The following is a 13,331-nucleotide window of genomic DNA, read 5'->3' as shown; positions in this document are numbered from 1 at the left end:
AATTAAAGTGTCAAAAAAAGGACTCAGTAATGAGTAGTTCCACCATTCTTGTTGATCACTTCAAACAATCGTTTAGGCATGCTTGATGCCAGTGTTTCCAGGAGGCTAGTGGGAACGTTGCTCCAAGTGTTGAAGATGGCTTGACGAAGGGCATCCACTGTCTGGAACTGATGTCCCTTTTTGTAAACTTCCTTTGCAATCCATCCCCAAATGTTCTCAGCCGTATTTAGATCAGGGGAACATGCAGGATGGTCCAAAAGAGTGATGCTATTTTCCTGGAAGAAGTCCTTTGACAGGCGGGCACTGTGAACTGCAGCATTGTCCTGTTGAAAAACCCAGTCATTACCACACAGACGAAGGCCCTCAGTCATGAGGGATGCCCGCTGCAACATCACCACATAGCCAGCTGCTGTTTAACGCCCCTGTGCAACCCGAAGCTCCATTGTTCTATTGAAGGAAAACGCACCCCAAATCATGATGCCCCCCCCCCCCCCCACTGTCCCATGAAGAAAACATCTCAGGTGGGATCTCCTTGTCATGCCAGTAACATTGGAAGCCATCAGGACCATCAAGATTAAATTTTTTCTCATAAGAGAAGACAACTTTCTTCCACCTTTCAATGTCCCATGTTTGGTGCACCCTTGCAAAGCCTTAATTTGGGTAGAGGATCGTCCCGTGTCGTGACGGACAGCCAATCAGATCCTGCGGCTCAGCGCTGGTGAAATGTTTTTGGGTATACCACTTGCCTTTTTTTGTTCCATAACCCTCAGGATCATTTAAAAAATGCAAAATGACTGTCTTACTGCATCCAGCCTCAGCAGCTATGGCACATTGTGAGAGGCCTCGCTTATGCAGCTCAACAATCCTACCACGTTCAAAGTCAGTGAGCTTTTTTGCTTTTGCCATCAGGAGGTCTTGACAGTGTAAAGACTTGACAGAAAATGACATGGAATCCAAATTTTTGCACAGCTTTTGGCTTTTAAAGGCTACGGTCTTAAACTTTTGATCAGCTGAAAAAATCATGTTTGAGTGTAAATGCAGTTTTCAAGAAATTCCCTGCACAAACGTTTTTGTCGCTTGTGCCGATTTCTTCTTTTAGCATTGTGAAGCTCTACTTAGAACCTTTTTAAGATCCAACAGTGCAAAATGCAAATGCTTGCAATTTTTTAAGTGGTCTTAAGACTTTGATCAGGAGTGTATTTGGTTAAATGTCCCTTTGCATGTTGTACCTCAATCAGACCCTTTTGGTAGCCGTCAGCAAGCTTCTGGCATAATTCTGGTTGGATATTTGACCACTCCTCTCGGCAGAATTGGTAGAGTTTATTTCAGTTGGTTGGTTTTCTAGTATGGACCCAGCTTTTAAGCACAGTCTACAAATTTTCAGTAGGGTTGAGGCTTTGGGAAGACCATTGCAGAAGCTTACTCATCAGTTCAAACAATTGTAAGTTATTTGGATGTCTCACCACTTTGCGAAGTTCTGGAAGAAGACACAAACTGTCATCCTCAGATGAGAGGAAATTAGCTAAGATGTACAGGAAGAACCCAAGAACCACCAAGGTTCAGGCCCACCATGAACTGGAAACTGCCAGAACACCAGTCCATACAAAATTCACCTGTGAATAAGTGGGGGAGAGAGATGATATCCAAGTCAGAGAGACAGCGGGCAGCTATCCCTCAGGAAAGATTTAAAAAGAAAGAGAGAAGAGAGAGCTGTAATCAGCATGTAAGAACTGAAGAAGATGGTCAGACAGACTTTATGTTTTTAAATTCAGTCTGACCTTTGGTTACTGTTGCTCAATTATATTTGAATAATGTACTGACACTGTGGTGAAACAGCCTTAGAAACAAATAACTCAAACATGTAACTGATGCAAATATCACTACACCTCTGGTGTGAGGGGTGTCTGTGACTTGGTTTTTGGGTTTCAGTTTTTTTTTTTATCTTGTTTAGGGCCCAGAACATTTTCAGAAAACAGAATATCTGCTTTAAAATGTCCACAGTTTCCTCCCACCTAAAGAGTTAACCACACATGGATGGGCAACATTTGCTTTTGCAGTTCAATTAAAACTTGTAAATTATGAACTGGGAAACATTTTTGTGGTACTTATTTTATTTTTTCACGCAGGTTTACAGGAAACTAGTTCAGCTGCCAAGAATTCACTTTAAACGGAAGAATAAAAAATGTGAATCATGAATTATTTATATTTGGAAACCAGAATTAGATTAAAGACAAAACACCAAAAGTATGTTATTAGTATCACATAATCATCATATCTCAGTAACATGAATTTAGCTTAATTTCACCACTACCTCTTCCTGCTACACTGAGCCTGAACCCATCACCTATGATTTATTAGAGAAACGTTTACAGCAGCTCAACAAGCCACTACTGACACCTGTCTAACTGAATGCACAAAACCAATCCATGGATCTTCTTACACTTTACAGATGAAATTGAATTCATCATAATCAGACTTTATGTCCCAGGAATGGTTCCCACTTGTGCTCATGGCACCACTTACGCCACACTCTGCTCTTTTTGGCTTGTCTGGAGTCCACCAATTGAAACCTACACAATGATCATCAACCCAGAACCACAAGTCCAGGGTGCAGCTGTAGTGAAGGCCCAGCCAGACAAAGGGAGTTTCAGCCTTCTGGGCCTCCAACTCAACCCAGCTCTGGGTCTCTCTATCAAGGATGGAAACCAGATCCATGTGTTCCTCTCTGCAGTGGTACAGGGCGTCTTCCCATGTCCTGTTCTCTTTAATCAACCTAAAACCTGAAAGGAGAAACACACCAAAAACACGAAACTTATAATCATCATACAAAACAGGGTTTCTGAGGGTCTGACATGCTGTGTTAATTCAAGCACATGATTATTCCTATGAAAATTTATATTAACTCTACTGACTGACCAGTTAGCTTCATGGGTAAGAATCTCTCATTGTACCTTTTTTTGTGCCTTGGATCATCACCTCACACAGAATTATAAACCCCAGTCTTTTTTTGTACACGGTTACATAGCGCCCCCACTTTGTTCCATTTACACAGTTAAATGTTTTGTTTTCTGCCCTTGTACTGGTTGTAATTGTTGCACACCTGCAGAAAAAGAAAAAAGGTTGGGCAAATGTACAGAAAGAGTTCTGGCTCTGTTTGATTAAACCACGCTGTAAGCAGTGGAGACAATCGAACATCTGGGTAATAAACATGAGCTGCCACTGTCTGAGAGCATTTTAGAAACAAAAATGTAAATATTAAATGTGCTGGAGCCTGACTGAGAACAGAATGATTCAAAGTAAGATGAATGTGTTACTCTGTAAAACGTCCTTCAGATGAGTTCCCGATGAGGATCCGAGCATCTGTCAGATCAATATTGTGATGATCCCCGTTGTTAACGGTGATACAGGAAATTTCATATAGACCCAATAAGTCAACTGTCCACCAGGAGTTGATCTTCTTTTCAGTGTGAGAACATGTGTCAAGATCCCCATCAAAAGCTCTGCCAGCACTGTAACTCAGACCATCAACTGTGTAGACTGAAGACTGAAATGACGATTTGTCATTCAGTCTGAGGATTTCCCAACCTGATGACAGTGGAGAAAAACAACAAAAAAAAATACCAATAACAATGCTTCAGACTGGGGCAAGTGTTGAATAGTTCAGCAGTAAGTTGGTGAATAAAAATTCATCAGAATGCATGAAATGAATAATCTGTTTCTCAAAAAAAGAATGACCCTGTTTAATGTAACCCTCCCTCACCATAAAGCACCATAATCATGGATATCATAGGAAGGAATGCATGAACATTTATGTATATCAGAGGTAGTTCATACAGTCAGTCTAATGTTGCTTCATCCAATAGAAAATCCAGACATGAAACATGTTCCCACAGATATGAGGTCTACTTTTAAAAACTTCAGTACTGTACCTTACAGATATATAAAACAGAAGTACTGCTATACTTCAATATAACTTGAAGAAACTGATTAGAAATGCACTCTTACCTGGACGGTCTTGACTTGATTGTCCTGTGAAGTTTTAGAGGATGATGTAAGAATTAGTGAATTACTGCCAGCTCTATTATTATTGTTTGTAATACAGCAATAAGCACCGAATGGCCATCCTTCAATACTACGGCAGAAGTTAAACTGGCTTTACTGAAGTATCCTGCAGTGTGGATCAATTCACAGTAAAACTGAACTCTAATATTTTATCCTTATTCATCCTTTCTAATAATCATTTGAAATATCACTGTGTCAAAAATGGGCATGAATAACCCGAGCCACTTACCAATCAAAGTGATGAACAGCAGACTCCACAGCATCTTTACCTTAGACAAGAAAACACAGCAATGAGTTTATTAATGGTTGCATGTTTTAATAGAAATGACCACAAATCTATGAATGCAAACCAGAAATCAATCTTTGCCCAAATATGTCCTCTAATAAGAAAAAGGAAAGACTTCTAACCTCACTCTGGATTTTTCCGTAGCCACTCTGATGTTGATATGATCCCCTCTCCAAGCCAGAAATGAATTTGTAATTTTTTTCACTCTCCTCAGAGGAGAACATACATTTCTCCTGAGGCTGTAATTTCCAGTAGGCAAAACATTTCCAAACTCTTGTATCTTATTTGCATATGTCAACATGTCATAATTTTTATGTACCCTGTTCAACCTACAGTGTCGTCAGTGTGTGAGAATAGCAGCATATGCAAATACTTTTGCATACCTGTAAACTTATAGAGTGAAATTATGTTAGTTTCAGGTTTTCAGTGGTGTTTCAGGAGGTCTGATTAAAGAGAAAAAATACATTTATAGTAATTGTTTTCAACAACTAATGTGAAACTTGTGATTACACTGATAATACCATTAACAGAGAGATGCTGGAAAAACTGTCAAAGCAAACTACCTGTAATAATCAGTCATTCATTCACTAATAAGCTGTTGGAAAAAAAATCCTCAAAACTAACAGAGACGATCATTGTGCCCTACTTTCTGAGCTGCGTCCGCATTTAGTCCACACTTCACGTTTCATGCAGCATTATTTAAAGCAAAATGCTTGTCACACGTGCACGTCCTTTGATCCAAATTGATTACGTTTATCCTCAAACAAGTATAAAATATAAATCTTTTCTAAATCAGCCTATCAAGCCAGAGCCTCAATAACAGCTGGGATGTCGCACAGCTGGTAGCTACAAGCTGAGGAGTGCAGAAAACTGCCAAATTAGGCATGCGGAGCTACCTGCTGTGGCAACCCTGAGTGAATAAGAGAGCAGCTGAAAGAAGCTTTGATAGAGTTGATAGAGATCCTACAGCGTGTTGCTTTGCAACAATCCAATGGTCACTTCCAAACAGGTTCAGTGCTTTAGTAAAACATTTGTGAATAAACAGGCTCATGTCACATGGCACAGTTGACCCATGAGCTGTAAAATGGCAGAAAGGAAACATAATCATAATATTTCTGTAAAATACAAGATTTTTCTTTTCACATTTATTGGGGAAAACTTTTTGTTTTTGATTGTGTTTAAATGTGCTTTGTAACTGTCTAGTATGTGTGTTGTAATCTGTCTTTTGGTGTAATAAAGTCAAATTAGGAGGCCATGCTGAGCCATGTGTCTGTGGAGCTGTTGTTTGGTCTCTCCTCAGTCCAACACTCAGTGGTACAGCTACACTTAAAGAAGAGACACTCTTTGAGGACGGTGATGTTCACATTTTGGTGCGAGAAAACAGATGGTTTGAGGAAGGAGTCAAGGAGGCCACCTCTGTCCACTGTGAGCCACCATCATCCAGAGAAATAAGAGATTATTCTGACAGTCCTGAACTGAAATCTAAGGGAGAATTTCACAACAGCAAAGACTGATTTTTTTTAAAGCCTAATTTTGTGACTAACTCAAGGTGCATTATAAGGAGTTTTGATTGGATTTGACTAATTATATACACACAGTTTTATGTCCCAGTGGACACTGAAATGGAAAGAAATTTAGATAATGCTCCAAAATAACAACCAAGTACCTGGACGCCTTTTAAATGGTGAGATCTGCTTCTAGAAGCACATGTGAATGCCTTTGCGCATGACCCTGTTGCTTTTTTAGCACTTGGCATTTGTAGTAGTGACAGGGCCGGGTGTATCATGTTTTGCAGTTCATGTGATGAACATTTTGAACATTTTAGAACCTGGTAAGAACCAGCTGATTTATTTTTATTATGTCCTCATATGTAAAACCTTAGAATTGGAAGAGGGTGTACTTTCTTTTTACGACTGTAGAGATCTTTGGTATCCTTGTCTCTGAATTCCGTGTAAGCTCTTAAAATTGCTTCTGTATTTATGGTTCTGAAGATAAATAAATGCATTGTATATTAAAAATAAGAAAAGATGGGGGGAAAAACCAAAATACTAAAGACATACATTTTTCAACCAGTCAACTGACTGAGGTGCATCTTCTAATAGCTTCATTCTGTGTATCAAAGTTGTGACGTTACAAACAAATTAGACTTGAACCTAATTAGCTCATTTCCATGTTTCCTACCCAACAAGTCATCTCATTAAACCGGAACTTGTGTAGTTTACACACCCAAAGGAGCACAGAAGTATGCAGCAGTGTGTTATACAGCATGTATGCCACAGCAGTGGCACTACGTTGCAACATATCAAACTTTGCACTTGTGTGTTCAACCAAATTATTTTTGTGCTCCTGAAATATTTAGCTTACTAGTACCAGTGCGGCCACCTGATAAAGTGTACAGCCCTGGAATGACATGGTCATTATGGCTGATAAAAGACTCAAGCCATTTTGTTTGGTGGTTTGCCCCCGTCTTACGATTATAAAACATATACATATGTTAAATAGACATGCAATAGTGTAGGTGTACACAACACTATTTTTCCAAGAAACATTAGAAAACGAAGAAAGTAAAAGATCAAATAGCATTTTTTTAATGCTTTGCTCAGAATATTTATGGATCTGTCAGGTTTACGATATGTCCCCCCCCCCCCCCCCCCCCCCCCCCCCCCAATAGTAAACTCATTCCTACGCCCTTGTGGACTGTACTAAAAACTGTATTATAGGTTTTTTTTTCTTTCTTTTTTAAAACCGTCCAGTTACAAAAGGTGAGACTTTTCTACACAATGATGTTTTTTTTTTCTTTAAGTCCCAAAAAACTGCGAGGCTGACTGTCAATTATTTTTAGAAAGGCAACGAGCAGTTTTTAGTATTATTTAACGATAAAAAAGGACCATTGTGAATTTCCGTAATACATTTAAGTCATTGTTATTTAATAATTATAAATTGCATAAGGAATTTAAAAAAAAGATTAACATAAACTTTAAAAAAGTCTGGCAATAGATATTAAAATAAATATGAATACGAAACTATGAAAATAAAAGAGGAATATGTTTTTTAAAAATATGATAATCGTAAAAAACACTTTTTTGATCAAAGCTGAATCGTCTGTCACTCTACGTCGCCCAGGTGACGCTGGGAGTCATGTGATGGCGTGCTGAGCAGAAGGAAGAGAAGCAGAATTCAAAATTTGGATATTTCACAGCAGCGCTGACAGGAGTGTTTTCTACAAGTGCGGTGGAAACTGATAATTCAAACTTCCAAACTTTGAAAATCTCCAAGAAGCCACTGTTTCAGTATCCAGAAATGGCCTCCTCTGTTTTTCGGCGTGAAAAGTACCTGCTCACACTTTCCATCGTCCGTATAGTGGATAAACGCTATGGTAAAACACTGTAGTAAAGTACAATATAACGTTATTCTATTATTAATAGTCTAAGGTATATTTGTTTTGAAGCTGTGATCGTCTGCCAAAAATTGATTGGCTGTATTTATTTTAAACTGTTGTGAATGACTTCTTGGCCTGTAATCTGAGAAACACGTCAATCATAGCTTTCATTTACGATATCAAGTCATGAGTGTGAACATTTCAGGTGAGATATGTCCTGCTCAAGAAAGATTAGGTGCAAAGGGGTCCAGTTAACACTGAAAGTGTGAAAGAGGGACACTGGCCCATTTTTTTTTTTTTTTTTTAAAAATGCTAAAAATTCAATATAATACGCGCACCATAGAAACGGCGTCGGGCAGTCATTGATCGGACCCGGTAAGAATCAGACGTCTGACGTCAGTGTGTTTGTTTTTTATTTTTAATGTGGAGGGTTTGAGTTTTGGTGGGTTGGTTGGTGGCGCTGAATTAAACAATAAATTTCATACATTGTAAAGTTTTAAACCTCTTTATTCAAACAACGGTGGCACTCCTACAGTTCACTGAGTCAGTTTACACAGACAGGTGAACTAAAAACAGATATGTCCTTAAAAATACGGCCTCATTTTATCTTGCGCATTTTGTGTGACTGCTCACATAATATATTTATGTGAGATTATGTTTCTTGGCTGGCCTGGGAATGCCTCGGTGTTCCCCAGGATAAGAGAGAGGAAGTAGCTGGAGAGAGGGAGGTCTGGGTTTCTCTGCTTAGATGTTAGATTGGATGAGTGGGTCATTGTGCACACAAGGCACACAACGAAACGATTGTTCCAGATCACTCATCCAGAGACGAGCATCTGCGGTCATGCAGCCAGAGACCGGCGCTACCGTTAGGCAATGTGGTTTAAGTGTCTTGCCCAAGGATAACCCTCCGGCTGCAAGGCGAGCACCTACCTGTTATAGTGCACCACGGCCACTATACCATTTTACCACTATACCATGGCTGCCCCTGTGATAAGCGGAAGATAATGGGTGGATGGGTGGACACCGTGTGAGGGTTCCTCTGGTGTTGCAGCATCTATGCAGCTGTCCAGATGTGTGGTCTGTGGTTGGTGACGGATTTAAGCGGTGTACATGCAATGAGGAGCACTTGAGGTTTCTCACTGAACTTGAGATGCTTTACTTTCCACAGACTAATGTTTAACTATTATGAAATTATAAAAACGAAAGTGCTAAATGTGAATGCATATTAAAGCATCAATAAAACTCCATGAAACCTTATTGACATTAATTTACAAATAACATGGACCACAATTTTTGATTTCATTATAAACTCCTTCAATCATTAATGCCCTTTGTTCACTGTCGCCAAACACACAGAATTGCAGCTAAAATCACAGTTTTTCTATGAGCAGAACGACTGTCTGCAACATGCTAACAGCCTGAGTTTGGATTGGATTTGAAGTGGATGGTGTGATCTTTTGTTTAACACTTGTCATTAAACCATTTTTTTTATGCCATATCATCACCTAACACATGAAAGGGGTTCAAACTGTTGGGAGCCTCTTACTGTGCATATGATGATGTAAAGCCATGTCTTGACATTTGTCTGATCATGTCATGATTAATGTAGATCAAATTTTTGGTTTCTTGTAGCTCACTTGGTGTTTCCAGAGTCAGCACGTCAGATGCTCGTTACAAACCTGAGAAACCGTCCTTTGAGCAGCAGCAGCATCGACTCTATGGACAACCTGATCCTCAGCCTCTACCATAACTTGGTTACCGGGTACAAGGATTTTCCTTATATCTCAAAGGATTCTTCGACTCAGTCCAGGTGACGACACCCTTTGCCCACGCGGGGCATAGGGAGAATGCCATTCCATCTCCACTTACAGACTCGCCACCTGGCGTGATGGTGCCTCCTGCAGGCTCTGACTTCCCTCCCCAAATCCTAACTCCAGGTCTTCCCGAGAAGGCGGATATGTCTGTGGCAAAGGCAGACTGGAGGAACTGTGTCCGCACTCTGGATATTGACGGCATCACAGTCACCAGAGCCATCTCCACCATTTACCACACAGAAGACATTGAGATGACAAACCGGTGGAGAGTAACGGACTACAGCCCAGAAGGCAATGTCCTCATGTCGGTGCTCTGTCAGTGTTTAAAGAGATTGGCGCGGCTCGCAAAGAGAAAGGCTACAAAAGAAGAGAGTGATAGCAGGAGCCCCACTCCGCCGAAGAAGTGCTTGAGAGTGTGAAGCTTCTGAGGGATTATTACTGTACATATATATGTATATAGTTTGATTAGTGAGATACACAGGTCAGCAATTTCGGTGCGTCTTGCATGTTTCTTGATTTCTTGGTGCTGGCCTGTGTGTCTGAGATGACTACAAGTAAAAGAAGATGACTAATTGTACAAAATGAACTCAAGATCCATAAAAACAGTTTGAAGTGTTGATCATCTTCTCCTGCACTTCACACAAGAACCAGAAAGATGAAAGTGGTAAGTAGTAAATAAATAGAGTTTCTAAAATAATGTCCCAAACTATTGGAGAACATCTCAAGGTTTTAACTTTGATTCTTCCCTTTCTGCCTTTTGTCTTTAAAAGTCAGAAGAAGAGGCAACATGAAGAAAGAAAAAAAAAACACACACAAAACAGTTCCCCTCATTAAAATGGTAAATATATTCATCTTGTTCTGCATTTTCTCAGAATAACCAGTAGTTTTCCTGTTGTTCTGAACTGATTCACTCTCGTCCTGTGCCATTTGGCATTTGTCTCTTAAAAGAGAGCAGAGGTAATAACATCGGGAGAAAGATTCAAAGACAACTGAGTCTTCAGTGCACCGTGAACCGCAGTCACCTCACAGCAAGAAAGTCCTCGTGCCTGAGTGGGTTCTTTCAAGGTACTTGGCTTCACCCCACAGCCCAGAGAGATGCCTGTTAGGTTAATTAGTGATTCTAAGTTGACCACAGGAGTAAATGGTTGTCTTGGCTCTCTGTGTTTGCTCTCTTTCTCTTAAACTGGCTGCCTGTCCAGGGTGTACCCCTGCCTCTGATCTCATGACAGCTGGGATCGGCTCCAGCTGATGGACGGATGGACGGAAGGATGGATGGATGGATGGATGGATGGAAGATCCAAAAAGAAACATCTAGCTGCAAGACCCACTCACAAAAAAGATAAGATACTGCATTTTGATTATTATTTTAATATAATTTCTTTTATGATCAGTTGTTTTTACATCATTTTGATGAGGTTATTAGAGAGTTATTTCTGCTTAAATAGTTGTTTAACTTTGATCGTTTTTTATCTGCTATTAGCCTTTTATAGAGCAGAGAGAAAACAAGAAGACCAGAAGAGATGTAAACACTCATTTTGAAAGATATGTATACACACATTTAATCAAGGACTCAATCAGGACTCGGATCAGCAATTCTTTTTACTTTGTTTTGATCAAGTCCTCAATTGTTATCATCTGTTTAACTTTCAGAGAGAAGGGAGGATGCAGCATGCACTGCAAACTCTCATTAAAAAAAAGATAAGTATTTTATTTTATATTATTATAAATCCTCCTCAGATGAGCAGTTCTCCCAGTTGCTGAAATTTTAGTAACAGTCCCACCCCCCACCCCACCCCCGTGTTTGTCATTTGTATTTCAGATAAAACAAAGAGGAGACAAGATGACATGAAGACCAAAGATAGCATGGACTGTGAACCCTGCCATCTAAAAAAGTTAAATATTCAATCTATTTTTAATCACTGCATTGAAAGTGATCTATGGTTCTGTTTACCCGATTAATGAAGTTATTAAGCTGGTCCCCCTTTACTGCCATTTGTCCTTTAGAGCGAAGATGAGATAAACTGAGGGTAGAAGGAAGGAGATGTCATGCAGAGTGAAAGATACGTTTCTTTCATTTGAAACTCTTATAAGAAATTAAACATAAACTGATCAATGATTCATATGTTGTGTTGCTGGGGATTTTACTCTTACTCCACTGTCTCTGTCATTTTTGTCCATTTCAGCATGTCCTCCTGATCTCCTGCTGTCATGGTCTGCTGTCACCCTGGGCCAGGAGCTTTGAGTGGATCTCCACCCTTCTGGGCAGAGCCTGGATTCTTCCACTGCTCAGCCGAGCATATGTACCCTATCAAGCCTCATCGTCTGTGGTATTTCAGGGTCAGTTCAACCATCCGGTCTCTGCCAGATTATATTTCCTTGGAATGGTAACCCAGCTCAGTTTTGCATTCCTTTCTGTACGACCTGTACTAGTGTGCTAACTCTTTGTCCTCTCAGATTGCATTCTGCAGCTTGCCTCACAAAGTGGACTGCCTGCTCACCCTCCCTCAGCACCTCTTTTCAGCTCAAGGATCGACTAGCTAATCAGGACCTTAGACTTCTCATCTAAGAACCCAAGTAAGGCTCCTTCTCATCCCATTCACCATCCTCTGCCCCTAAGGACAGACTGCTATCCTTACTGAGAACATACCCGAGGCTAACCCTCCTCTCCTCCTTTTTAGAGCATCCCGCCTGGACCTGCAAAGCTTGCTTAACCCTGTACCCCAGGCTAAACTCCTGAGCTCTGCATGAACAAAATAAAGATTCAGTGATTACTGTAAATTCCTTCTGTGGTCTCTTGATTGGGTTCTGCACTTGAGTTCACTGCCTCCGGTTCAGCCAGTTCATGACACCTGCAGCAGCATCATCATCATCACAGACAGGTTTCTGTCCCGATGATCATCAGATTCAGCAGCATTCGTCATGTTTGGAAGTGGAATTGTGGAGTAGTGCATGATTATCAATTATAGTACTTTTAGACCACTTTGGGTAAATGGACATGTATGTTTAACATCCCAAAAATTAGCCATACTGTTGTCGTAATGTAATGTTTCTTTTTTATTGTAACTTTAAGAGACACCATGAAAATATTTTAAACTTGCAATTTATGAGGCACAAACGGTGTTGTTGCTCAAAGAAAATTCAGGCAAACACAAATTACATCTAGATGGCTATACTCAGTTTGAAATTGTTGTTATATCAACCATGATATCTGATGCTTCTACATCGTGTCCTGTGGGTCATGAGCTTTGCTCCATCCTGGATGCTAAATGTTCATCAACGTTTACACATATCTGGTAGTGTCTTTTAGTGTCTTTAAATATGCACAAACCTTAAAAAATTGAAGACCCTTTCATTTGTACACTGTTAATCCCTGCCCTCCAATGGATTTTGTCCATTTGTCTTTGAGAGTAATTCTGTGCAAAGTAAGGCCAAAATACTTACCAGATACTCCTTTAGTATGCACGCTTTTCTTGTGGTGTCATTCTGTAGCCAATAGGAAAAATATGTAAGAAGGGTTTTAATATCTTATTTTGCACCAGTTAACTAGAGGTGGACCAGAGCACAAGCAAACTGTTCAGGCTCCCAATTTTTGGCATGCAACTTCATGTTTTCCTGTTCATGTAATTTTTTGGAATGGTGGACATGAATTTGGGGCAAATGTTCTAATACCACAAGAAGCACCTGTAAAGTGTTTAATCACCAGGGCTCATTTGCTATATAGTTTCATTTAAAATTCAGTTTTATTTAATCAGCGTCACTGACGTCATCAACTGCGACAATAACTGTGTGG

At 40.0% G+C, this 13,331-nt stretch overlaps 1 protein-coding gene and 2 long non-coding RNA genes across 3 annotated transcripts; 2 read left to right on the top strand and 1 right to left on the bottom strand.

Moving 5' to 3' along the window:
- Positions 1 to 2,925: 2,925 nt before the first annotated feature.
- Positions 2,926 to 4,325, bottom strand: LOC115793955 (fucolectin-5-like). The gene is made up of 4 exons (XM_030749172.1): positions 4,292 to 4,325; positions 4,005 to 4,029; positions 3,315 to 3,596; positions 2,926 to 3,100 (listed from the first exon to the last, which is right to left on the bottom strand). The coding sequence occupies exons 1-4, from the start codon at positions 4,323 to 4,325 to the stop codon at positions 2,926 to 2,928; spliced, it is 516 nt and encodes a 171-aa protein (XP_030605032.1).
- Positions 4,326 to 7,541: 3,216 nt separating this feature from the next.
- LOC115793775 (uncharacterized) lies at positions 7,542 to 10,596 on the top strand. The gene is made up of 4 exons (XR_004021136.1): positions 7,542 to 7,724; positions 9,360 to 10,205; positions 10,312 to 10,379; positions 10,490 to 10,596. It is a non-coding gene; the product is annotated as an uncharacterized LOC115793775 (long non-coding RNA).
- Positions 10,597 to 10,836: 240 nt separating this feature from the next.
- On the top strand, positions 10,837 to 12,319 carry LOC115795101 (uncharacterized). The gene is made up of 4 exons (XR_004021225.1): positions 10,837 to 11,433; positions 11,546 to 11,878; positions 11,996 to 12,115; positions 12,220 to 12,319. It is a non-coding gene; the product is annotated as an uncharacterized LOC115795101 (long non-coding RNA).
- Positions 12,320 to 13,331: the final 1,012 nt, after the last annotated feature.

Source organism: Archocentrus centrarchus, chromosome 16 (genome assembly GCF_007364275.1).
Source record: "Archocentrus centrarchus isolate MPI-CPG fArcCen1 chromosome 16, fArcCen1, whole genome shotgun sequence".
NCBI lineage: Eukaryota > Metazoa > Chordata > Actinopteri > Cichliformes > Cichlidae > Archocentrus > Archocentrus centrarchus.
The sequence above is the reverse complement of the archived record's forward strand: the minus strand, read 5'-3'. Positions and strand labels throughout refer to the sequence as shown.

Coding starts and splice junctions, on each gene's coding strand:
- LOC115793955 (XM_030749172.1), bottom strand. CDS start 4,325: ATGCTGTGGAGTCTGCTGTTCATCACTTTGATTG. Junction 4,030..4,291: donor GCTGTTCATCACTTTGATTG/GTAAGTGGCTCG, acceptor AAAACTTCACAG/GACAATCAAGTCAAGACCGT. Junction 3,597..4,004: donor TCAAGTCAAGACCGTCCAGG/TAAGAGTGCATT, acceptor TTGTTTTTCTCC/ACTGTCATCAGGTTGGGAAA.